Genomic DNA, 26,077 nt, shown 5'->3' with positions numbered 1-26,077 from the left:
GCGACAGGAAACTACAAGAACCCACTGCTTGTCAGTGAAAGAGGAAACCACAGTACAGCTTCAAAGAGCTTTCTTTTTGTCTTGAACAAGTCAGTTGACTAACATTCCAACCCATGTTCAAGTCTGTTTACACATTTTCTGTCTATATCTGCTACATGTGAAAAAGGCTAAAATATTTTCTCATACCATTACTGTCACACTTTCAAGTCTTAAATTCCTTTTCCCCACAGAGGAAATGGTATTGACAGATGTCATTTATTGTTAAGTCTCTTCTGCAAACTAGAACAGGTTGAGATTAAAACCGGTTGAAGATACTAATCAAGATACATTTTTTGGTCAGGAAATATGTTGCTCTGTCTCAAACAGGAAACTGTATTACTTTCCTCCTCCCACCACCATGAAACATAGAAGCAAAAGCCTAATCAACAAGAGACATCGAAGACATGGATGCCTGATCAGAAAGAAGACACCTTGCTGTCAATCATATTTTGAGGTAATGGAGTACATACATAGGATACTGTGTGGATGTAGTGGTGAAGACTGAACTTCAATTGATGTCTTTTACTGCTTATTTTTGTCAAGCTGACACTAGTGTCAAGACAACATTGATTAAGTGCTTGAGTCCAGTTCAAATGTTAATCTTTGGATGTTAAGACTCACAACTGTGTTGGAATGTTAGGTTTGTTTAAATGAGAGTGTTGCTCTCCACGTGGTATGTTTTTTTACTATTGTATATTTTTTTCAACATATATTTTCAGTTTTCTGATCAAAAAGCCTCAACCTGGTCTTGTTGAAATAGATTCAACAAAATGTCTTGTGTAGATTCCCATGGTTTAGTTCCTCTGTTTAGGAAACCCCTAGCTTTTAATAACATTTCATTTTCCCTTGTGGCTTCAGTAGCGAGCTTGTTGACGTCATCCTCTTCTTGTAAAATCTAGGACGTCACTATCCTTCCTCTTCCCTAAATTTACTTGCAGTTTCTAAGGTAATTTGTGTTTCAGGAGTGGTTCTGCCAATGGATCTCACTGAGGAGGAGACAGCACCTCTAATGGACAGGGACAGGGGGGGCAGCCAAATGTCTGGTTCTGGCTCTGGTTTACAAGTCCATCTCTACTTCCTCCCTGCCACAAAGGCGGGAACAACGTTCAACATATCCTCTGGACAAATCTCTGCTGAAAGGGTCTGTGTCCTGGCAGCAAAAAAATGTGGTAAGATATGTGTCTTTATGTGGATATGGTTGTAATTTTTTTATTTAACCCTGTTGAAGAGCATATATTGTAACAGTCTGAGGAATAATTGTAATATGGTGTGAAATAAACATCATTAAGCTGTTTACTAAAAAAGTGGCAAGTTGTTCACTTTGTTGTTATTTAAATCCCAGATTTCCCCTTTAAGGGAGGAATTTTGGAAATTTCCTTGACTACGCCACCTTTTGAGTGTGCATACCCATTTGTTGTGGAATTACAAAATATTTATTGGAGCCTTGTGTATCTTCCTTCAGGACCTTGCTGTCTCTACGCTTTATATTTCTTGAGAATGCAGTCACGTATTAGCATGGATGTTCAAACCTGCAAAAAAAATGTTTCTTACAATAACTTTTCTCTCTCCTTAGGAATCCTACCAGTGTACCACAGCCTATTTGCTTTGGCGTTTGATGATCTGTCCAACTTTTACCCCCCAACACATGTTTTCAGCACTGATGAAAGCATTAGCATTCACTACAGAGTCAGGTGAGAAAAAACTTTATGGATTTTTGTGTAAAAAATAAACATTTGACTAGAAATACATTTTATGCCCAATATTAACTATTATGTTGCACTTTATTTGGTCTTAGTCATGTGTAGTGCACCAGCATAGCACCACCATACTGTTTTATCATACAAAGGGATTTTAATAGCTGTGAATGTGAACTGGATGACTCATGTATGTATAAAATTGTACTTTTTTATTGCCCCTGTTGTTACAAAGGTTTTTCTTTGCCAACTGGTTTGGAGAGGGGTCAAAAACATCATACCGCTACTGTCTGAGAAGAGGCAGAATCAGTGCAGTGCTCGACTACTGTGTCATTGATTATCTCTTTGCACAGGTACATAGAAAATACTTCCAACCTTTGCAGTAAACCAAAACTCATATTTAGATATAGACTATTTTGATATGGCAATAAATAATGTGAAATTACATTATCGCACAATTCTGATTTTCCAAAACTACATAAGGCCATTTGTTGTGAATGATTAGCTTTAGAATGTCCAAAAGGGCAGAACACATGCATGTATACGTAGGATGCCTTCGGAAAGTATTCAGACATTTTGTATTTTCCACATTTTTATATGTTACAGCCTTATTCTAAAATGGATAATATAAAAATATAATCTACACACAATACCCCATACTGACAAAGCAAAAACAGGTTTTTAGACTTTTTTGCAAACGTATAAAAACACAAAAACAGAAATAGCTTATTTGCAGAAGTATTCAGACCCTTTGCTATGAGACTCAAAATTGAGCTCAGGTGCATCGTGTTTCCATTGATCATTCTTGAGATGTTTCTACAACTTGATTGGAGTCCACCTGTGGTAAATTCAATTGATTGGACATGATTTAGAAAAGGCACACATCTGTCTATATAAAGTCCCACAGTTGACAGTGCATATCAGAGCAAAATCCAAGCCACGAGGTCAAAGGAATTGTCCGTAGAGCTCCGAGACAGGATTGTATCGAGGCACAGATCTGGGGAAGGGTACCAAAAATATTCTGCAGCATTGAAGGTCCCCAAGATCACAGTGGTCTCCATCATTCTTAAATGGACAAAGTTTGGAACCATCAAGACTCTTCCTAAAGCTGGTCGCCAGGCCAAACTGAGCAATCGGGGCAGAAGGGACTTGGTCAGGGAGGTGACCAAGAACCAAAAGGACAACCATCTCTGTAGCACTGCACCAATCACGAACTCTTTGGTCAGAATGCTAAGCGTCGCGTCTGGAGGAAACCTGGCACCATCCCTACCGTGAATTATTGTAAGGCAGCATCATGCTGTGGGGATGTTTTTCAGCGGCAGAGACTAGTCAGGATCGAAGCAAAGATGAACGGAGCAAAGTACAGAGAGCTCCTTAATGAAAACCTGCTCAAGATCGGCCAGGACCGCAGACTGGGGCAAAGGTTCACCTTACAACAGGACAACGACCCTAAGCACACAGACAAGACAATGCAGGAGTTGCTTCGGGACAAGTCTCTGAATGTCCTTTAGTGGCCCAGCCAGAGCCCAGACTTGAGCCCGATCTAACAAATCTGGAGAGACATGAAAATAGCTGTTCAGCAACGCTCCCCATCCAACCTGACAGATCTTGAGAGGATCTGCAGAGAAGAATGACAAAAACTCCCTGAATATAGGTGTGCTAAGCTTGTAGTGTCATACCCAAGAAGACTTGAGGCTGTAATCGCTGCCAAAGGAGCTTCAACAAAGGGTCTGAATACTTATGTGATATTTCAGTTTTTATTTTTTATAAATTAGCAAAAAATCCCAAAACATGTTTTGCTTTGTCAATGTGTTGATTGATGAAAAAAGCAAACAATTTAATTCATTTTAGAATAAGGCTGTAACCTAACAAAATGTGTAAAAGGTCAAGGGGTCTGAATACTTTCCGAAGGCACTGTAAGTGTTCTACTACTTCTTGCATTCTGTGTATATTCTTAATTTTTTGTGACCCTTTAGTCCCGTAGTGACTTTGTGGCTGGCCAGGCGGGGGTCTCACCTCCCTTGAGCGTCCAGGAGGAGTGTCTTGGCCTGGCAGTGCTCGACCTATGGCGACTGGCTAAGGAACACAACCAGAGTGTAAGGGAGGTGTGCAAGAATGTCAGGTATGAATACTGAAAAGAGGGTATGAAAATTAGTAAATTTCTTTATGCCAACAGGTCTCTTGGTTTCTTATTTGGCTGTGTCCAATATATCAATTACCATTTTTTTCAGTTACAAGTCATGCCTTCCCGAGACACATCGTCAGGAAATCCAGCAACTGAGCCGGCTTGCACGCTACAGAATCCGCAACACTCTGAAACGGTTCCTGAAGAAGCTTGGCCGCTGCTCGGTGGGGGAACGCATTCTAAAGCTGAAGTACCTGATGGAGCTGGCAGGGGTGGAGCCTTCCCACGGCACTGAGACCTTTCAGGTGAACCACCCTGGCTCCCAGCTGCAGCAGAAGGAACCAACATTCAACCTTATGCGGGTCGCCGGGGAGAGCGGTATACAATTCAGTGGAAGTCACTGCCCTGCGGATGTCCTGGTGAGAGAAAGTGCAAAGTCCCTACTGTGGGTCATGATCATGACTATCATCCTGTATCTACTTGACTGACCACAAAACATAAATAATGTTCCCTTTCAGTTGGTCATTCGATATAACATGCTATGGGGAGTGTCGTGGAAATTCAGTACTGAGAGAGACTTGGTCATTTCTTCTAACAATCATCTTTATTTAATATCTATTAATTATTGCAGTAATGAAGCCGTCAGCCCAGCAGTCTTTTTTGTTGTTGTTGAATTTTACCCCTTTTTCTACCCAATTTTGTGGTATCCAATTGTTTTTAGTAGCTACTATCTTGTCTCATTGCTTCAAATCCCGTGTGGGCTCGGGAGAGACGAAGGTTGAAAGTCATGCGTCCTCCGATACACAACCCAACCAAGCCGCACACACCGCGCATCCAACCCGGAAGCCAGCCGCACCAATGTGTCGGAGGAAACACCGTGCACCTGGCAACCTTGGTTAGCGCGCACTGCGCCCGGCCCGCCACAGGAGTCGCTGGTGGGCGATGAGACAAGGACATCCCTACCGGCCAAGCCCTCCCTAAAACGGACGACGCTAGGCCAATTGTGCATCGCCGGTTACGACAGAGCCTGGGCGCGAACCCAGAGTCTCTGATGGCACAGCTGGCACTGTAGTACAGCGCCCTTAACCACTGCGCCATCCGGGAGGCCAGCCCAGCAGTCTTGACTGTCGGACCGAGTGCTTTAATCATACAGAGAATACCATGTCTTTATATACCAAACCTAAAAATGCTTCAACCATGGCTGGCTCCACCCTTCGCTTATAGATTGGCGGGCACCATGAGCCACTTTGGTCTCATCCTGTCTTTATCTGCACCTGGCGTTATCTAAACCCCCGACTCTGGCCTAATTTCTCAGATGCCAGGATGTCTAAGAACCATTGAGGCCTTTGTTCTACTCCTCTCTATCCCAGTTACAACCACAATCTCCTCGATAGAATGTAGGCCCAGTTAGACCAGAGACATATGTCTCACATGCCCCACAAATGATAGAATGGAATTTGGCTGTTTGGTTTTTTATCACAGAGACATCTATCAATTGTCAGCTTCAAGCTATCTTTAGTAAAAACCATGTCTATGACACCCAGCCTAGCTGCAGGAAGCTAGAGTGGACAGACAAAATCAGTATTAGCAGGACAGAAATATCTCACTGTTTGTTAAGTAAATAATTGCTAAATATCGAACAAATCAGGTAAATATGTCATTTTTCTATCACATGAGTCAATAACCAATCCTATTCACCTGAAGCAAACTAAAATCACGCCCAACCTGCCAATCGATGCCAAGCCCGCCCTCGGAAGCCTCGCCTTCTTGGCTATAATATGGGGGCTCGCTCCATTTCCTCAATTCTTCGCTCTTCAGTTTCAAGCACATGATGGCTAGGAGATTAAGTGTCTGTTATGAGGAGAAAGTACTCGTTCCCCTAGATGTTGCGAGTTTTTGGGTCTTGGTATCGTTTTTTGTGTTTGGTGAAAGCTAACTACTTTCTGCTCTGCTTGTGTAGCTAATGCTTCCTTACTTGAGTGGTAAGAGTATGTTTGAAAAGGCTAACCAGCTGGGTTTGAACCTCTGACCGTGCCCTAGGGCATGTGGTTTCACAATGAAAAATGTAAGATTCTCACGAGTGCTGTCCTTTTGCCTGGGGTGGAAACACACTCAGGAGGCCTTGGCTCAGACCAGTTTGCAAGACCATTGTCTCCGGCTGGGTTCAACTTCCACGGGAGTCGGGCTGACTTTGTGAGAAAGATCGGTAGTCAGAGTTGATAGGGGTTCCTCCAGGTTTGGGGGAAGGTATTTACTTCCTGTCCCTGCAGCTGTGAAGCGTTTCTAACCCCTGTTTAAAGATTTTGCTGATGAGTGGTGTGTTACTTAGCTCAAGAGGCTAACAAGATGGGTAATCCTGGCACAGTGCTTCCGAATAAACAGAGCCAGTTCTCTGGATTCCTGAGAGGGACAGGCTGATGTATTTTTATGAGCCAGTTTCGCTAACAAGGTTGTTTGGCTCGGGGTCCTCCTCCCCAATAATTTAGAAAGGCAACAGTGCTCCCAAGTGGCTCGGTCAATGGGGGCAAAACCGTAAAATGGCCTGTTCCGAGAGTGTACATGTAAGTCAAAATGTCTTTAATGATAAGAAGTAGAAGCTCAGTATTGAGAAGTCAGAATTAAAACAGAGCTTGACCAGTCTTGTTTAGTTGGCTCTGGAAGGTCATGGATCTTTACACATGCTAAATAAAATATAGTTTTTATTTGTCACCTGCGTTGAATACAACATGTGTAGGTAGACCTTACCATGAAATGCTTATTTACACGCCCTTAACCAACAATGATGTTAAAAAAAATAAAAAAACTTTACCACTTTTTCTCCCCAATTTCATGATTTCCAATTGGTAGTTACAGTCTTGTCTCATCACTGCAACTCCCGTACATCCTCGGGTGAGGCGAGGTCGAGAGCCATGCGTCCTCCGAAACAAGACCCAACCAAGCCACACTGCTTCTTGACACAACATCATTGTTGGTTAAGGGCGTGTAAATAAGCATTTCATGGTAAGGTCTACCTACACATGTTGTATTCAACGCAGGTGACAAATAAAAACTATATTTTATTTAGCATGTGTAAAGATCCATGACCTTCCAGAGCCAACTAAACAAGACTGGTCAAGCTCTGTTTTAATTCTGACTTCTCAATACTGAGCTTCTACTTCTTATCATTAAAGACTTTCTGACAAAGTCGGGCTGACTTTGTCAAGACTGCTGGGCTGGCCTCCCGGGTGTCCTGTGGCGGGCCGGGCGTAGTGCGCGCTAACCAAGGCAAATGCCAATATGCCTTGCATACTGTTGTTCAGGTTAGTTATCATTGTTTTAGTTTACAATGGCCTGCTTAACCCGGAAGCCAGCCAGATTTCGAATCCAAGATGGCGTAGCAGTCAGACGTCTTGTCGTGTCCCTTGTATATATCGTTTTTTTACATATTTTTCTTCGCATATCTTTTAAAACATTTTGCTAAACCTCAACTTCAAAATACTCTCCTGCAACCCAATGTAGCGCGGATCTGCTTTTTTTTCTAAAGTATTTATATTTACTTCGGATCCGGAACCCCTCAACTGAAGCTAGCCAGCTAACTACCAGCAAACCATTGCTAGCGGTCATCAGCTAACTGGTCATCAGCTAACCTTTAGCTCGGAAAGCTCTCGCCAGTTCGAACAACGCGACTCTAACCAGAGCATAACGGACCTATTATTTTTATCCCCGGATTCCCACCGGATTCCCACCGGATTCCCACCGCAAACGGAACATTTTCAGCTGGATCTTCACAACTAGCTAACTAGCTAACCGCAACCCTGGATGATTACTCCTGGCTAGCGTTTCCATCCACTTAGCTTGAAGCTAGCCCGGCCAGAGCTCCTGTGCTACCACCGAAGCATACTCCTGGGCTACAATATCCGGACCCACGACCGGTCTATCGATGTCACCGCATGAAGAGGCATAAACAGACTCACCCCATCGCGACGTCCCCCAAAGACTAACTTTCTAGCCCTTGCTATCTGCTTCCTTGCTAATTCGGCCTGCTAACTGCTAGCTTGTTTAGCCCCGGTCCGCTAACTGCTACCTTGTTTAGCCCCGGCCTACTAACTGTTAGCTTGTTAGCACAGGCCTGCTAACTGTCTGAATCGCCGCGTCCCAACCACTCACTGGACCCATATTTACTTTCAATCTCTTTTCGATTTTTAATTCGATTATACCTTCCGGTAACCTGCCTCACCCAATGTGATACGGAATCGCTATTATTTTTAATTTTTAGAACACATTCAAGAACCTCCAGAAGCTAACCAGCGAACTAGCTACAAGCTATTTAGTCATTGTTAGCCACTGCTAGCGGCTTTACCTTCTGCACAGCCAGCCAGTTTTTTTAACCTGGATAATACTCGCCAGTCTGGCTTCCCTGCCCCATCCACCGCTGCCCCCTGGACACTGATCACTTGGCTACATAGCTGATGCATGCTGGACTGTCCATTAATCACGGTACTCCATTCTGCTTGTTTATGTTTTATCTGTCGGCCCCAGCCGCACTCAGGCTCTGTGTGTAGTTAATCCGACCCTCCCTGCCTAGTCAACGCCATTTTACCTGCTGTTGTTGTGATAGCTGATTAGCTGTTGTTGTCTCACCTACTGTTTAGCTAGCTCTCCCAATTCAACACCTGTGATTACTGTATGCCTCGCTGTATTTCTCTCTCAAATGTCAATATGCCTTGCATACTGTTGTTCAGGTTAGTTATCATTGTTTTAGTTTACAATGGAGCCCCTAGTTCCACTCTTCATACCCCTGATACCTCCTTTGTCCCACCTCCCACACATGCGGTGACCTCACCCATTACAACCAGCATGTCCAGAGATACAACCTCTCTCATCATCACCCAGTGCCTGGGCTTACCTCCGCTGTACCCGCACCCCACCATACCCCTGTCTGCGCATTATGCCCTGAATATATTCTACCATGCCCAGAAATCTGCTCCTTTTATTCTCTGTCCCCAACGCTCTAGGCGACCAGTTTTGATAGCCTTTAGCCGCACCCTCATACTACTCCTCCTCTGTTCCGCGGGTGATGTGGAGGTAAACCCAGGCCCTGCATGTCCCCAGGCACCCTCATTTGTTGACTTCTACTAATTTTAAACTACTAATTTTAAAAATGACTCTCTCCAGAAATAAGTCTCTCACTGTTGCCGCCTGCTACCGACCCCCCTCAGCTCCCAGCTGTGCCCTGGACACCATTTGTGAATTGATCGCCCCCCATCTAGCTTCAGAGTTTGTTCTGTTAGGTGACCTAAACTGGGATATGCTTAACACCCCGGCAGTCCTACAATCTAAGCTCACACAAATCATCAAGGAACCCACCAGGTACAACCCTAAATCTGTAAACAAGGGCACCCTCATAGACGTCATCCTGACCAACTGGCCCTCCAAATACACCTCCGCTGTCTTCAACCAGGATCTCAGCGATCACTGCCTCATTGCCTGTATCCGCTACGGAGCCGCAGTCAAACGACCACCCCTCATCACTGTCAAACGCTCCCTAAAACACTTCTGTGAGCAGGCCTTTCTAATCGACCTGGCCCGGGTATCCTGGAAGGACATTGACCTCATCCCGTCAGTTGAGGATGCCTGGTCATTCTTTAAAAGTAACTTCCTCACCATTTTAGATAAGCATGCTCCGTTCAAAAAATGCAGAACTAAGAACAGATGGTTAGCCCTTGGTTCACTCCAGACCTGACTGCCCTCGACCAGCACAAAAACATCCTGTGGCGGACTGCAATAGCATCGAATAGTCCCCGCGATATGCAACTGTTCAGGGAAGTCAGGAACCAATACACGCAGTCAGTCAGGAAAGCTAAGGCCAGCTTCTTCAGGGAGAAATTTGCATCCTGTAGCTCTAACTCCAAAAAGTTCTGGGACACTGTGAAGTCCATGGAGAACAAGAGCACCTCCTCCCAGCTGCCCACTGCACTGAGGCTAGGTAACACGGTCACCACTGATAAATCCATGATTATCGAAAACTTCAACAAGCATTTCTCAACGGCTGGCCATGCCTTCCGCCTGGCTACTCCAACCTCGGCCAACAGATCCGCCCCCCCCCCCCCCCCCCCCTCCCCGCAGCGACTCGCCCAAGCCTCTCCAGGTACTCCTTTACCCAAATCCAGATAGCAGATGTTCTGAAAGAGCTGCAAAACCTGGACCCGTACAAATCAGTCGGGCTTGACAATCTGGACCCTCTATTTCTGAAACTATCCGCCGCCATTGTCGCAACCCCTATTACCAGCCTGGTCAACCTCTCTTTCATATCGTCCGAGATCCCCAAGGATTGGAAAGCTGCCGCAGTCATCCCCCTCTTCAAAGGGGGAGACACCCTGGACCCAAACTGTTACAGACCTATATCCATCCTGCCCTGCTTATCTAAGGTCTTCGAAAGCCAAGTCAACAAACAGGTCACTTACCATCTCGAATCCCACCGTACCTTCTCCGCTGTGCAATCTGGTTTCCAAGCCGGTCACGGGTGCACCTCAGCCACGCTCAAGGTACTAAACGATATCATAACCGCCATCGATAAAAGACAGTACTGTGCAGCCGTCTTCATCGACCTTGCCAAGGCTTTCGACTCTGTCAATCACCATATTCTTATCGGCAGACTCAGTAGCCTCGGTTTTTCTGATGACTGCCTTGCCTGGTTCACCAACTACATTGCAGACAGAGTTCAGTGTGTCAAATTGGAGGGCATGCTGTCCGGTCCTCTGGCAGTCTCTATGGGGGTGCCAAAGGGTTCAATTCTCGGGCCGACTCTTTTCTCTGTATATATCAATGATGTTGCTCTTGCTGCGGGCGATTCCCTGATCCACCTCTACGCAGACGACACCATTCTATATACTTCCGGCCCGTCCTTGGACACTGTGCTATCTAACCTCCAAACAAGCTTCAATGCATTACAACACTCCTTCCGTGGCCTCCAACTGCTCTTAAACGCTAGTAAAACCAAATGCATGCTTTTCAACCGTTCGCTGCCGGCACCCGCACGCCTGACTAGCATCACCACCCTGGATGGTTCCGACCTTGAATATGTGGACATCTATAAGTACCTAGGTGTCTGGCTAGACTCTAAACTCTCCTTCCAGACTCACATCAAACATCTCCAATCAAAAATCAAATCTAGAGTCGGCTTTCTATTCCGCAACAAAGCCTCCTTCACTCACGCCGCCAAACTTACCCTAGTAAAACTGACTATCCTACCGATCCTCGACTTCGGCGATGTCATCTACAAAATTGCTTCCAACACTCTACTCAGCAAACTGGATGCAGTTTATCACAGTGCCATCCGTTTTGTCACTAAAGCACCTTATACCACCCACCACTGCGACTTGTATGCTCTAGTCGGCTGGCCCCCGCTACATATTCGTCGCCAGACCCACTGGCTCCAGGTCATCTACAAGTCCATGCTAGGTAAAGCTCCGCCTTATCTCAGTTCACTGGTCACGATGGCAACACCCACCCGTAGCACGCGCTCCAGCAGGTGTATCTCACTGATCATCCCTAAAGCCAACACCTAATTTGGCCGCCTTTCATTCCAGTTCTCTGCTGCCTGTGACTGGAACGAATTGCAAAAATCGCTGAAGTTGGAGACTTTTATCTCCCTCACCAACTTCAAACATCTGCTATCTGAGCAGCTAACCGATCGCTGCAGCTGTACATAGTCTATCGGTAAATAGCCCACCCATTTTTACCTACCTCATCCCTATACGGTTTTTATTTATTTAATTTTCTGCTCTTTTACACACCAATATCTCTACCTGTACATGACCATCTGATCATTTATCACTCCAGTGTTAATCTGCAAAATTGTAATTATTCGCCTACCTCCTCATGCCTTTTGCACACAATGTACAGTGCCTTGCGAAAGTATTCGGCCCCCTTGAACTTTGCAACCTTTTGCCACATTTCAGGCTTCAAACATAAAGATATAAAACTGTATTTTTTTGTGAAGAATCAACAACAAGTGGGACACAATCATGAAGTGGAACGACATTTATTGGATATTTCAAACTTTTTTAACAAATCAAAAACTGAAAAATTGGGCGTGCAAAATTATTCAGCCCCCTTAAGTTTATACTTTGTAGCACCACCTTTTGCTGCGATTACAGCTGTAAGTCGCTTGGGGTATGTCTCTATCAGTTTTGCACATCGAGAGACTGACATTTTTTCCCATTCCTCCTTGCAAAACAGCTCGAGCTCAGTGAGGTTGGATGGAGAGGATTTGTGAACAGCAGTTTTCAGTTCTTTCCACAGATTCTCGATTGGATTCAGGTCTGGACTTTGACTTGGCCATTCTAACACCTGGATATGTTTATTTTTGAACCATTCCATTGTAGATTTTGCTTTATGTTTTGGATCATTGCCTTGTTGGAAGACAAATCTCCGTCCCAGTCTCAGGTCTTTTGCAGACTCCATCAGGTTTTCTTCCAGAATGGTCCTGTATTTGGCTCCATCCATCTTCCCATCAATTTTAACCATCTTCCCTGTCCCTGCTGAAGAAAAGCAGGCCCAAACCATGATGCTGCCACCACCATGTTTGACAGTGGGGATGGTGTGTTCAGCTGTGTTGCTTTTACGCCAAACATAACGTTTTGCATTGTTGCCAAAAAGTTAAATTTTGGTTTCATCTGACCAGAGCACCTTCTTCCACATGTTTGGTGTGTCTCCCATGTGGCTTGTGGCAAACTTTAAACAGCACTTTTTATGGATATCTTTAAGAAATGGCTTTCTTCTTGCCACTCTTCCATAAAGGCCAGATTTGTGCAATATACAACTGATTGTTGTCCTATGGACAGAGTCTCCCACCTCAGCTGTAGATCTCTGCAGTTCATCCAGAGTGATCATGGGCCTCTTGGCTGCATCTCTGATCAGTCTTCTCCTTGTATGAGCTGAAAGTTTAGAGGGACGGCCAGGTCTTGGTAGATTTGCAGTGGTCTGATACTCCTTCCATTTCAATATTATCGCTTGCACAGTGCTCCTTGGGATGTTTAAAGCTTGGGAAATATTTTTGTATCCAAATCCGGCTTTAAACTTCTTCACAACAGTATCTCGGACCTGCCTGGTGTGTTCCTTGTTCTTCATGATGCTCTCTGCGCTTTTAACGGACCTCTGAGACTATCACAGTGCAGGTGCATTTATACGGAGACTTGATTACACACAGGTGGATTGTATTTATCATCATTAGTCATTTAGGTCAACATTGGATCATTCAGAGATCCTCACTGAACTTCTGGAGAGAGTTTGCTGCACTGAAAGTAAAGGGGCTGAATAATTTTGCACGCCCAATTTTTCAGTTTTTGATTTGTTAAAAAAGTTTGAAATATCCAATAAATGTCGTTCCACTTCATGATTGTGTCCCACTTGTTGTTGATTCTTCACAAAAAAATACAGTTTTATATCTTTATGTTTGAAGCCTGAAATGTGGCAAAAGGTCGCAAAGTTCAAGGGGGCCGAATACTTTCGCAAGGCACTGTATATAGACTCTCCTTTTTTTCTACTGTGTTATTGACTTGTTAATTGTTTACTCCATGTGTGAGTTTGCTACTGTGTTGTCTGTTCACACTGCTATGCTTTATCTTGGCCAGGTCGCAGTTGCAAATGAGAACTTGTTCTCAACTAGCCTACCTGGTTAAATAAAGGTGAAATAGAAAAATAAAAATAAAAAAACACCAATTTGTTGGAGGAAACACCGTACACCTGGTGACCGTGTCAGCGTGCATACGCCTGGCCCACCACAGGAGTCGCTAGAGCGCAATGGGACATGGACATCCCTGCCGGCCAAACCCTCCCCTAACCCGGATGATGCTGGGACATTTATGCGCCGCCCTATGCGTCTCCCGGTCGCTCCCGGGTGCGACAGAGCCTGGACTCAAACCAGGATCTCTAGTGGCACAGCTACTGTAGCAACTGCGATGCAGTGCCTTAGACCACTGCACCACTCGGGAGGCCAACAATGATGTTTGAAGAAAAATAAGAGTTAAGAAAATATTTTTGCCTCTAACACCTTGACTATTGTACTCATATCACGCCCCAGTTCAGCTCAGCAGGCAATCTACTCCAAACATGTATTAAGTATGCCTAAAACCTAATTAATACATTCTATAAACATCTTAATAAGAATGATAGACTATAAAGTTATATTCATACAATCATCACTCTGAACACATCCAGCACACAAATATTCTTCCTGATTGTAAAAACATGTTTGCTGTCCCCATTTAAAGATTATGCATGGGGTCCACTACAGCCATGTCTATGGGCATGAAATATGGACATTTCTGCAGGCCTTTGTTGCAACCTGTGTGAGTTTGACCTGAATCTGTGTTGTTGAACAGATAAAATGATGGTGGTGAAATCCCAAGTAGGCCACATGAAAGCTAAAAACATCACACGAACAAAAAAACGCTTCTAATAAAAGTTTCTAATAGAATGACATTGAAAATAAACAGGGGCCTGAATTTATAGCCAACATTATAAATTATGATATATTATCAATGTACACTAGCTTTGAGCGAAGTTTGTGAACCTAGAGCCAAAGTTAAATAAAGATGTCTTTACCATTGAAAAAATATACTTAAGGTGTGTGGCTCTCCCAGAGACGCCAATGCGATAGCAGCTACGTCTGGTCTACTTGTCTATGAACCAGATGTTTCGCTTCCTCTTCCGTCTCTGCTGGAGCGACGATATACTTGTCTCCCAGAGTTACTGTTTTGATGGGACAAGAAGTGCTGTTTCATGAAACATAGGCACATACTCATCAATGAAATGAAATCAGTCAATGAAATGCATGGTGATTTAAAGAAAGCCAAAAGTGAGAGTGTGACAGTTGAAAATGACCAATCAGATTAACTTGATTTGAAAACTCTGCCATACTACTTTAAGGCACAGTAATTCACTGGGGGGAGGGGGGTTATTTTGGATTTTATTTTTTTATTTTTTTATTGGGGGGTGTTTTCTACTGGCGGTCAATTAAAAATATATATTTCTGTAGCTCCTCATCGCACCAAGCCATGGAAATGGTTGTAGATAGTGATTATATTTGGGATGTCAAACGTTCAGCCTGATGCACAGACCCTATGGACACTACTCTAGAGCGCCTGTTTCAGTTATTCTTATGAACACTTTTAAACTCTCTCCATGATTAAAGTAGGAAGAAATAGATGTAATTGTTGTAAAAATGTGTGAGTTTGCTACAGTGGCTTGCAAAAGTATTCACCCCCTTGGCGTTTTTCCTATTTTGTTGCATTACAAACTGTAATTTAAATGGATTTTTATTGGGATTTCATGTAATGACATACACAAAATAGTCCAAATTGGTGAAATGAAAAAAATAACTTATTTCAAAAAAATGTAAAACAGAAAAGTGGTGCGTGCGTATGTATTCACCCCCTTTGCTATGAAGCCCCTAAATCTAAGTGTCCCATGATCTGTCACATGATCTCAGTATATATACACCTGTTCTGAAAGGCCCCAGAGTCTGCAACACCACTAAGCAAGGGGCACCACCAAGCAAGCAGCACCATGAAGACCAAGGAGCTCTCCAAACAGGTCAGGGACAAAGTTGTGGAGAAGAACAGCTTAGGGTTGGGTTATTAAAAAATATCTGAAAACATCCCACAGAGCACCATTAAATCCATTATTAAAAAATGGAAAGAATATGGAACCACATCAAACCTGCCAAGAGAGGGCCTCCCACCAAAACTCACGGACCAGGCAAGGAAGGCATTAATCAGAGATACAACAAAGAGACCAAAGATAACCCTGAAGGAGCTGCAAAACTCCTCAGCGGAGGTTGGAGTATCTGTCCATAGGACCACTTTAAGCCATACACTCCACAGAGCTGGGCTTTACGGAAGAGTGGAGTACTTTGACATATTGAATTATGTTATATTACGATAATTTCCCTATGGTGGACAGAACATGTTCCTACATTACACAGACTAACATTTTCACCACACAATCATTACTATTTTTGTTACATGTACAATCTACACACATTTTTACATACATGGCACTGTTTTTGTTTTTACTTACATAGCAAGAATAAAGTAATTTGAAATGTTGATATACATTACATCTAGAAAGATAGTACTTATACATTCTATGTTTTCAGTCAGAACTATTATAGAACATGAGCTTGGACAGTATCCCTTTTTTCTCTCCAATTTCGTGATATCCAATTGGTAATTACAGTCTTGTCCCATCACTGCAACTCCTGTACGAACTCAGGAGAGGCGAAGGTCGAGAGCCATGCGTCCCCCGAAACATAACCCTGCCAAGCCGCACTGCTTCTTGACACACTGCTTGCTTAACCTGGAAACCAGCCGCCCCAATGTGTCGGAGGAAACACAGTACAACTGGTGACTGAAGTCAGCGTGCATGCGCCCGACCCACCACAAGGAGTTGCTAGAGCGCAATATGACAGGGACATCCCGACCGGCCAAACCCTCCATAACCCGGACACACTAGGCCAATTGTGCGCCGATCTCGGCCGGCTGTAACACCGCCCGGAATCAAACCTGGGTCTGTAGTGATGCCTCTAGCACTGCGATGCAGAGGCTTAGACCGCTGCGTCACTCAGGAGGCCGCATTGGTAGCATTTCTATGTTGAAGATTTTCCATCCAATTGGCTTTACTTTTGTAATACATTATACTTGATCGTTCCCAAATAAGTTCATCCATAACTTATTCTGTGCCTCTATGGTACCGTTTTTATTGCTATCCATCTGTACTGTTATTTATACTATTTCCTTTGAATATAATATTAACTATTTTGGCCTAAATGTTTTGTTTTAAAGATGAGTATTGAATTGCATGACCTCTAATGGCACATTTAAAAGTGTCCCATACAATATGGGAATCTGCTGTACTTATGTTATGCAGGAAAAAGTTATTCTTTGTTTTAAAAATTCTTTGTCTTGGTTAAAAACAGGTTGTCATCCAGTAGGCTTTGATTACATTTCTAATGTCCTCGTCCACGTGGAAATTCTGTAAGAGTTATATTTGATGGTCCGACTGCATTCTGCCCCCTATCAAAGCTTCTTTTTTTTTCTTTTTTTTAAACTTTTGGTGCCAGTGTGAGGGATACAAGAAAGTAATCAAGATGACTAGTTTGATTAAGCCACCACCATGTACAGTATATAGTATATAGATTAATTAGCCAAATCTGTTTATCGTCCAATAGGATATTTAAAATGATCCACCTTACTATCTAATCTGTTTGGACAGTTTGCACATTCGGTTCGAAATTGTTATTGATTAATATCATCACCCCTGTTGAGTTTCTTTGCCCATACAGAAATATATTTCTCCCTCCCATTCCTTTTTCCGTACAACATCATCTGTAATTGGAGAGTGAGTTTCCTGTAAACAATAGATATTATATTCCTTCTCTTTTAGCCAGGTAATGACTGATTGTCTTTTCTTATAATCTGCTAAAACATTACAATTATAACTAGCTATACTTATTTAATCACTTACAATAATGAGATACAAGTTTCAATTATACCTAATATGGGCAGCAGTGTAGCCTAGTGGACTAGTAACTGAAAGGTTTGCAAGATCAAATCCCCGAGCTGACAAGGTAAAAATCTGTCGTTCTGCCCCTGACCAAGGCAGTTAACCCACTGTTCCTAGGCTGTCATTGAAAATAAGAATTTGTTCTTCACTTACTTGCCTAGTTAAAAAAAAGGTTAAAAAAAATCTATGCTCAGAAAGTACCATGATGATCAAGCTGCTAGACCCCCTGAATGATGATATTAGTGAAATCGTGATTTTTTTTGGTCCTGGCTATTTATAACAGTATTTAGAGTCTGCAATACTCTACACCCGAAGGCCACAACCTTCCGAATGCGACTCCACATTCGTAACAATGGTGCGTTTTGAGAATCAGGATAACTTAATGTCTCAGGCTGGACACATTGGCAGTCAGGATCTGTTTTCTCCACCAAGTGTTGTTAACACCCCATTGTACCCCTTATCCAACAGTCGGTTGAGAAACCAGCATTTGAGTGTTCAGAGGTAAATCACCTAAGCTCTTCCAATTGCCATGGAAGTGGCTAGTGTCTTCAGAGGTGTCTGAAACAGTCTGCAACAGTTCCCCTGTGGGATTAAGCCTTGGGCTACCTTGTGTCTTCGATGAGGCAGAGCGCGAATGCGCATTATCAAGTCACAACAGGTTCCCTGTTGTTTTGGACTTAAGGTTCCTTTTGTGACTTTTGGCATTCCAGACTCAGGTCTTGTGTGAGCCTTTTTGGAACCGATAGGGTTTAAGGACTTGGCTGCCGTGGTCGAAGTTATGCAGGATTTTGTCCGGGTTACCACGGTTCCCTGTGGGTTTGAGCCTTGGTCTGCCGTTAATCGTCTGTGGTCGATGTTTATGCAGCGCCCGTGTGCACTTTACCAAGTTACGACATGTGTTTTGTTGTTTTGGACTTGCAGTTCCTTTTATGAGTTCTGACATTTCAGGCTCTCAAGGTAAATATTGGTATTGGAACTGTGGGGTATAGGAACTTGGACTGCAGTTCAGGCTTCTCTCTGACAGTTCAGGCTTCTTGGTTAAGTCTGAGGGAAAAAAGTGGCTTCTGTAGCCTTTTTTGAGCCGGAGGAACCTGTGTGTGCTTGGGCTGCCATGGGCCTCCTAGTTTGGTACCCTCTGAGCCGGCTTGGGGCTTGATTGTATGTCCCCATAGTATGTTATATCAAGTGACTGTCTGAAAGGGAACAAGGGAATGTACAGTTATGACTATAACTGCTGCTCTCTGAAGAAGGGAACGAGGTATAACATATTTTGGCCCCGAGCCGTCAATGGGGTTTGGGCTCGCTGAAGAGCGGTACTGAATTGAGGAAATGGATGTGAGCCCTGGTATTATAGCCAGGAAGGCGGGGTTTCCAAGGGCGGGCTCGGCATTCATTGGCACATTGGGCGTGATTTCAGTTTGCTTCAGGGTTAACTCCCCATAGTATGTTATACTTCGTTCCCTCCTTCAGGGAACAGTAGTATTTTCATAACTGTACATTCTTTCACAGGAGTGGCAGACATTTTGTGACTTCCCAGAGATCATCGACATCAACATCAAGAGGGCGTGCCACGAGCAGGTTCCCCAGGACAGCAGGGTGGTCACGATCACCCGGCAGGACGACAGATGCCTGGTTGGTTGATAACACTGAATCAATGCTCAATACATCCTTAATTAATGCCTAATCAAAAACAATTGATGCTGACTCATTGCACCTGAGCAACATCCATTTCGGGGGGTGTATGGCTAATGAAAAAGTGTGCATGTCACCATTTTTCTCCACAGGAGGCCGAGTTTCAAACAGTGACTGAGGCACTTTCATTTGTTTCACTTGTGGATGGCTACTTCAGGCTGACTACAGACTCCAGTCACTATTTCTGTCAAGACGTTGCACCTCCCAGCCTGCTTGAAGACATTGAAAGCAACTGCCATGGGCCAATCACGTAGGCGCTTTCAGACTTATATCAAACCCATAGAGATACATTAGACGTAAACATTCTGTGTGCCTTTATATGTTGTTTTCTCAGGTCTGAGTTTGCAGTGCACAAGCTGAAAAAAGTAGGCGCCAAAGATGGCAGGTTTCTGCTAAGACGCAGCCCCAAAGACTATGACAAGTTCTTTCTCACTGTCTGCGTTCAGGTAAAAAGTTGACAATTATGAAACATAATCAATCCTCAAATTGCTTTAATCTGGATTTACTTTTTTTAAAATCTGGATTTTACTTTATTTAGATAGTCTGGATGGTCCACCTGTATTGTATTTATTAGGAATCCCCCTTACAATCAAAAATAATAATAAATAACTGTACATCTTATAACATTATTACACCACTGCATATCTACAATAGAAAATGTATAATACCACCATACAACAATATTGCCATGTACCTGTGTGTAGAGTGTGTGTGCCAGCATCTGTGTGCACGTATGTGCGTGTGTGTGTCTCTTCACAGTTAGTGTTGTTCCATAAGGTTTAGTTGTATCTGTTTTATAATCTGATTTTACTGCTTGCATCAGTTACTTGATGTGGAATAGAGTTCCATGTAGTAATGGCTCTATGTAGTACTGTGCGTTTACCAGAGCTTGTTCTGGACTTGGGGACTGTGAAGAGACCTCTGGTGGCATGTCTTGTGGGGTTTACATGGGGGTCTGAGCTGTATGCTTGCTTATGCAGTAGTCCAAGTGTGACAAAACTAGGGCCTGTAGGACTTATTTAGTCAAGAAAACAGAGTAACGCTTTATTAAGTACAGACCTTTCTCCATCTTAGCTACCGTTGCATCAATATGTTTTTACCATGACAGTTTACAATCCAGGGTTACTCCAAGCAGTTTAATCTTCTCAACTTGCTCAATTTTCACCTTATTCATTACAAGATTTAGTTAGGTTTAGTAATAAGGTAGTAGTTAATTTATCAAAGTCTATCAAAACAGCTCCCACAAACATCTTATCAGTTTGTGGTGGAAATTCAATACCAAGGAAACACCTGAAGTCAATATTAAATTAATCATTCTTTATTATCAGTTAATCGGAGAGGTTACAAGCAACCCATATACAAAGTACAAATTTGCCGAAAGCTCCGCCAGGGCGGTCCCTTCTGTTTTCTTACTATATACTGCTACACATAAAAGCTACATAGGCATGGTTCATAGGGTTGGTTCCTGCAGGTGACTGGCTGTTATAGCGTGGGCTCAGTTTCCCAAGACACTGAGCAATTTCTCCTATCCTAACTTCCAGAACATATTCTGGGTGTTTTGCCAATTGGTCTGAGGAGGAGATCACAGTCACTGTCACAGCTTTCTTCCTGGGAAGGTGAGGCGGACCAAAACGCAGCGTGGTTATAGTTCATGGTTCTTTAATAAGAAAACTCAAACATGAACAAACTACAAAACAATAAACGTGAAAACCGTAACAGTCCTAACTGGTGCATAAAGCACAAAGACAGGAAACAATCACCCACAAAATACCAAAAGAACATGGCTGCCTAAATATGGTTCCCAATCAGAGACAACAATAAACACCTGCCTCTGATTGAGAACCAAGCTAGGCAACCATAGACTTACCTAGACACCTAAACTGAGCACAACCCCATAAATCTACAAAAAACCCTAGACAAGACAAAACACATAAATCACACCCTGGCTAAAATAATAAAGAAAACAAAGATAACTAAGGCCAGGGCGTGACAGTCACCTGCATGAACAAAGAAAGAGTGAGAGTAGATGCATACTGTATACAATTACACTCCCTCCTTTTATCACTTCTGTGATAACGATTGTTAAATATTAGTGCTCTTGAGCAGGTTTTCATCAAGGATCTCTCTGTACTTTGCTGCGTTCCTCTTTCCCTCGTGCCTGACTAGTCTCGGGGTCCTTGCTGCTAAAACAGGATGCACATGATGCTGCCACCATCATGCTTCACTGTATGGATGGTGTCAGGTTTCCTCCTGCCGTAACGCTTGGCATTCTGGCCAAAGAGTTAAATCTTGGTTTTATCAGACCAGAGAGCTTGTTTCTCATTGTCTGAGAGTCCTTTAGGTGCCTTTTGGCAAACTCCAAGAGGGCTGTCATGTGCCTATTACTGAGGATTGGCTTCCGTCTGGCCATTCTACCATAAAGGTCTGATTGATGGAGTGCTGGAGAGATGGTTGTCTTTCTGGAAGGTTCTCCCATCTCCACAGAGGAACTCTGGAGCTCTGTCAGAGTGACCATCAGGTTCTTGGTCATCTCCCTGACCAAGACCCTTCTCCCCTGGTTGCTCAGTTTGGCCGGGCGGCCAGCTCTAGGAAGAGTCTTGGTGGTTCCAAACTTATTCCATTTAAGAATGATGGAGGCCACTGTGTTCTTGGGGACCCTCAATGCTGCAGAATTGTTTTGGTACACTTCCCCAGATCGGTGCCTCGACACAATCCTGTCTCAGAGCTCTACAGACAATTCCTTTGACCTAATGGCTTGGTTTTTGCTCTGACATGCACTGTGCCTTTCCAAATCATGTCCAATCAATTGAATTTTCCCCAGGTGGACTCCAACCAAGTTGTAGAAACATCTCAAGAATGATCAATGGAAACAGGATGCACCTGAGCTCAATTTCGAATCTCATAGCAAAGGGTCTGTACCGACTTCAGACGAGTCTCCTGACACCTGTGGAGGTCATAGAGCAAAATTAAGAACACCATCCTGTTCGGTCACTACAGACAATGTTGCGAAAAGAACGATTTTCGGGATGTCTCATGGTCTGACAAACACTGCTCTAGCTCTGTCACCTTTCAGCGCAGATTCAGAAGTGCGACATAGGCAGATATGGTGGATTGAGACGCATCCAATGCAAAAAAAAACATCTCTAGCTTAAAAAAACATCTCTAGCTTAAACTCATGGATTTTGATGGGGACCTTATGGGGTTTTAAGGTTCTCCAAAGCTTTTTACTATCATTCTCTGTATCATTTATTTTTGTTTCATAGTTTCACAGTTTCTTCTTCTTTTTTGTTTAGTTTTGTCACATGATTTCTCAATTTACAGTACCAGCTGTGTAGACAGATTTATTTGACATTCGTTTTGCTTCGTCCCTTTCAACCATACCATTTTTTAATTCCTTGTCATTCTTTGGGGATTTTACAGTTTTTGCAGTCATTTTCTTAATGGGTGCATGCTTATTAATAACTGGAATAACACATTACATAAATGCATCAAGTGCAGCGTCTGGTTGCTCATCATTACACACCACAGATCAGCAAATATTCTCTTCAATATAGGAATCACTACAAAATGTATTTTATGACCTCTTACACACTATATTAGGCACAGCCTTTGGAACTTTGTTTTTCCTAGATATGGCTACTATATTATGATCACTTCATCCAATGGATGTGGATACTGCTTTAGAGCAGATTTCTGCATCATTAGTAAAGATGAGATCAATACATGTGGATGATTTCATTCTTGTGCTGTTTGCAAATACCCTGGTTAGAGTTTAAAACTTTTTGTGGTAACACTTAATTTTACGGGGTCCTTAGTATTGTATAATTACACTGTAACAAGTTTTGTAGTTAATTGTAATAACTCCCTTACACTATAATAACACCATGTAACTGGTGGTAATTGCAGTCTGTAATTGCAGAGGTGTAACAACAAATGCTTGTTACAAATGGGAAAGTTTCCACTAAATTGACCATTTCGTGTTTAGTTTGTTCTCAGCTGCATCTGTTTCAGTAATAACTGTCACAGGGTTGTAATCTCTGGTGGACAGATGCTCTGGCTGTCTGAGATTACACTGGTTGGAGGCTCAGTAGGCACTAATTACCTACCCGTGAATGTGCACTCTTCAAAATCTCCACTCAGTCGCTATGTTTCCATTACCTTATCTTTTTGGTGACATTTACAAAGTTAGCATAGAAAGTAGATGCGACAATTGCCTGCCACAGAGCATTTCCATTGAACTATCTTGTTCCGATTAAAACAGCTGGCGGCAGGTAGCCTTGGGCGAGCAGTAACCGAAAGGTGGCTGGATTGAATCCCCATTTATACAAGGTAAAAATCGGTCATTCTACCCATGAACAAGGTAGTTAACCCACTGTTCCCCGGGAGGCTGTCATTGTAAATAAGAATTTGTTCTTAACTGACTTGCCTAGTTAAATAAAGGTTAAAATATTTTAATGTAAATTACAAGTAAGTGTCCCTCAAGATAAACCTCATTTTAACTAGCTAAATCCTGTGTAACGCCTAGTAATTACATTGTACTTTTGCAGATAATACATGTACTCTGTGGTGTACTTGTGGGTTTATCCTCTCACTTGGATGGCAAGGAGTTTAAAGTTGTCATAATAGGTAACATACACATTAATTATAATCTGGGATACTACCAGATTGGTAGTTACCCAGTCAGTGAGGTTGACCTACAGTATATCTGTAAACTCAACCAAGTTAACACCGATGGTAAACTTTTGGGGGGCAAGTGCTAGCAAAAACAGTAGGTTTCCATTGACAAATAAGCAATGTGGCAAAAAAAATCATTGCGACTTAATGAAAACGGCAGATGTAAGATACATTTTCTAAAGATTAACCAACATTTTATCCGTTCGACAGGGATGAATTTTCTTTTGTCGAACTTCCTTTATTGTGAAAATTGATGATCAAAACAGTGTTTTTCAAAAAATGTATAATTTAGAAGATGCGGGGCAAGTGATGGCATCACGAAAATGCCTACTGCTTGCAAAATCAATTTATTCAACTATAAAAAAGCATGTTTCTTTGCAGGACAAGGATTGTCCTGACTTTCAAGAATGACAGCAATTTTAAATGTCACCATCATATTGTTTCAGCATTAGTACATGAGTTCAAGCTTCACCATGTCACAGACTCTGGCGATAAGTAGGCCTAGGCACATGAGAATTAGGATTATGACAAATATTATTCAATTCTTGCATTCTATCCACTGGCTTTTGCGGGCTACTTGAGACAGAAACAGATAGGTGGGCATGGCATACAGGCTGTTGTCAATTTATTAATGCGCAATTTGTGAATACAGATGACACTGGAGAAGAAGGCTGACGTTTTACGTGTTCCTATCCAATTGTGTTTTTTTGTTTGTTTCTTTGCGTTGTTTGTAACTTATTTTTAAACTTATTTTGTACATAATGTTGCTGCTACCATCTCTTATGACCAAAAATAACTTCTGGACATCAGAACTGCGATTACTCACCACAAACTGGCAGAATCCTTTTTTTCCTTTAACTAGTCCAACGAGCCCGACGTGAATGATATACTGCTTTCCCGGGAACAGGCCCAGATCCCTGTCATTTGCGTGAAGAGAAGGCAGAAAAAAAGGGTCCGGAGGGCGGGCTGCCTTCTGAGAATTCGTAGGCAATCGAATAAACCCCCACTGCTTTCCATTCTGCTAGAAAATGTGCAAACTTTGGAAAATAAAATGGGTGACCTACGTGGAAGATTAAACCCACAACGGGACATTCAAAACTGTAATATCTTATGCATCACAGAGTTGTGGCTGAACGACGACATTATCAACATACAGTTGGCTGGTTATATGCTGTATCGGCAGGATAGATCTGCGGTGTCTGGTAAGACGAGGCTGCTGACTATGTATTTTCGTTATTTACAATAATAGCTGGTGCACGATATCTAAGGAAGTCTTGAGGTTTTGCTCGCCTGAGGTAGAGTATCTCATGATAAGCTGTAGACCACACTATCTACCTAGAGAATTTTCATCTATATTTTTCATAGCTGTTTACATACCACCACAAACTGATGCTGGCACTCAGACCGCAATCAATGAGCTGTATTCCGCTATAAGCAAACAGGAAAACGCCCACCCAGAGGCGGCACTCCTAGTGGCCGGCAACTTTAATGCAGGGAAACTTAAATCGGTCTTACCAAATTTCTATCAGAATGTTAAATGTGCGACCAGAGGGAAAAAAAACTCTGGACCACCTTTACTCCACACACAGAGACACGTACAAAGCTCTCCCTCACCCTCCATTTGGCGAATCTGACAATAATTCTATCCTCCTGATTCCTGCTTACAAGCCAAATTAAAGCAGGAAGCACCAGTGACTCAATCAATAAAAAAGTGGTCAGATGAAGCAGATGCTAAGCTACAGGACTGTTTTTCTAGCACAGACTGGAATATGTTCCGGGATTCCTCCGATGGCATTGAGGAGTACACCACATCAGTCATTGGCTTCATCAATAAGTGCATCGATGATGTCGTCCCCATGACTAATAAAATTTTATTTTATTTTGACTAAATGGGTAATATAAACACTTCAACCACTTCATTTTATTTCGACATTCTATGTATTTTGTTTAAAGTTGTGACGTCATTACGTCCAGCTTTTTATTTTACCTTTGTTTAACTAGGCAAGTCATTTAAGAACAAATTCTTAATTACAATTGTGCGCTGCCCTATGACACTCCCAATCACAGCTGGATGAGATGCAGCCTGGATTCAAACCAGGGACCGTAGTGACGCCTCTTGCACTGCACCACTCGGGAGCCCATGTGTACTTATATATGTGTACTCATATAGTACGTTAGCCATCCTGACAACCTGACCCTAATTGTATAGCTGTGAGAGGATAAACCCACAAGTACATTACAGAGTATGTGTAATATCTACATGAGTACAATGTATTTAATAGGTGTTACACAGGATTTATCTATT

At 42.8% G+C, this 26,077-nt stretch overlaps 1 protein-coding gene across 3 annotated transcripts in view; it reads left to right on the top strand.

Annotated features, from left to right (window-relative positions):
• The first annotated feature begins 340 nt into the window (after window positions 1–340).
• LOC139372885 (Janus kinase 3 (a protein tyrosine kinase, leukocyte)) overlaps window positions 341–26,077 on the top strand; it is a 37,540-nt gene continuing 11,803 nt past the window's right edge. Inside the window, exons 1-9 of one of the 3 annotated variants that reach the window (XM_071112857.1) lie at window positions 341–493; window positions 1,002–1,208; window positions 1,613–1,730; window positions 1,969–2,086; window positions 3,710–3,855; window positions 3,965–4,277; window positions 18,916–19,038; window positions 19,191–19,348; window positions 19,433–19,544. In XM_071112857.1, the coding sequence (XP_070968958.1) occupies window positions 1,016–1,208; window positions 1,613–1,730; window positions 1,969–2,086; window positions 3,710–3,855; window positions 3,965–4,277; window positions 18,916–19,038; window positions 19,191–19,348; window positions 19,433–19,544 (1,281 nt within the window). In that variant the 5' untranslated portion in view covers window positions 341–493; window positions 1,002–1,015. Of the gene's footprint in view, window positions 494–985; window positions 1,209–1,612; window positions 1,731–1,968; window positions 2,087–3,709; window positions 3,856–3,964; window positions 4,278–18,915; window positions 19,039–19,190; window positions 19,349–19,432; window positions 19,545–26,077 lie in introns of all 3 variants that reach the window. The other 2 variants (XM_071112772.1, XR_011627516.1) reach the window with 2 other exon arrangements.

The sequence above is a fragment of the Oncorhynchus clarkii genome, chromosome 1 (assembly GCF_045791955.1).
Source record: "Oncorhynchus clarkii lewisi isolate Uvic-CL-2024 chromosome 1, UVic_Ocla_1.0, whole genome shotgun sequence".
NCBI lineage: Eukaryota > Metazoa > Chordata > Actinopteri > Salmoniformes > Salmonidae > Oncorhynchus > Oncorhynchus clarkii.
The sequence above is the reverse complement of the archived record's forward strand: the minus strand, read 5'-3'. Positions and strand labels throughout refer to the sequence as shown.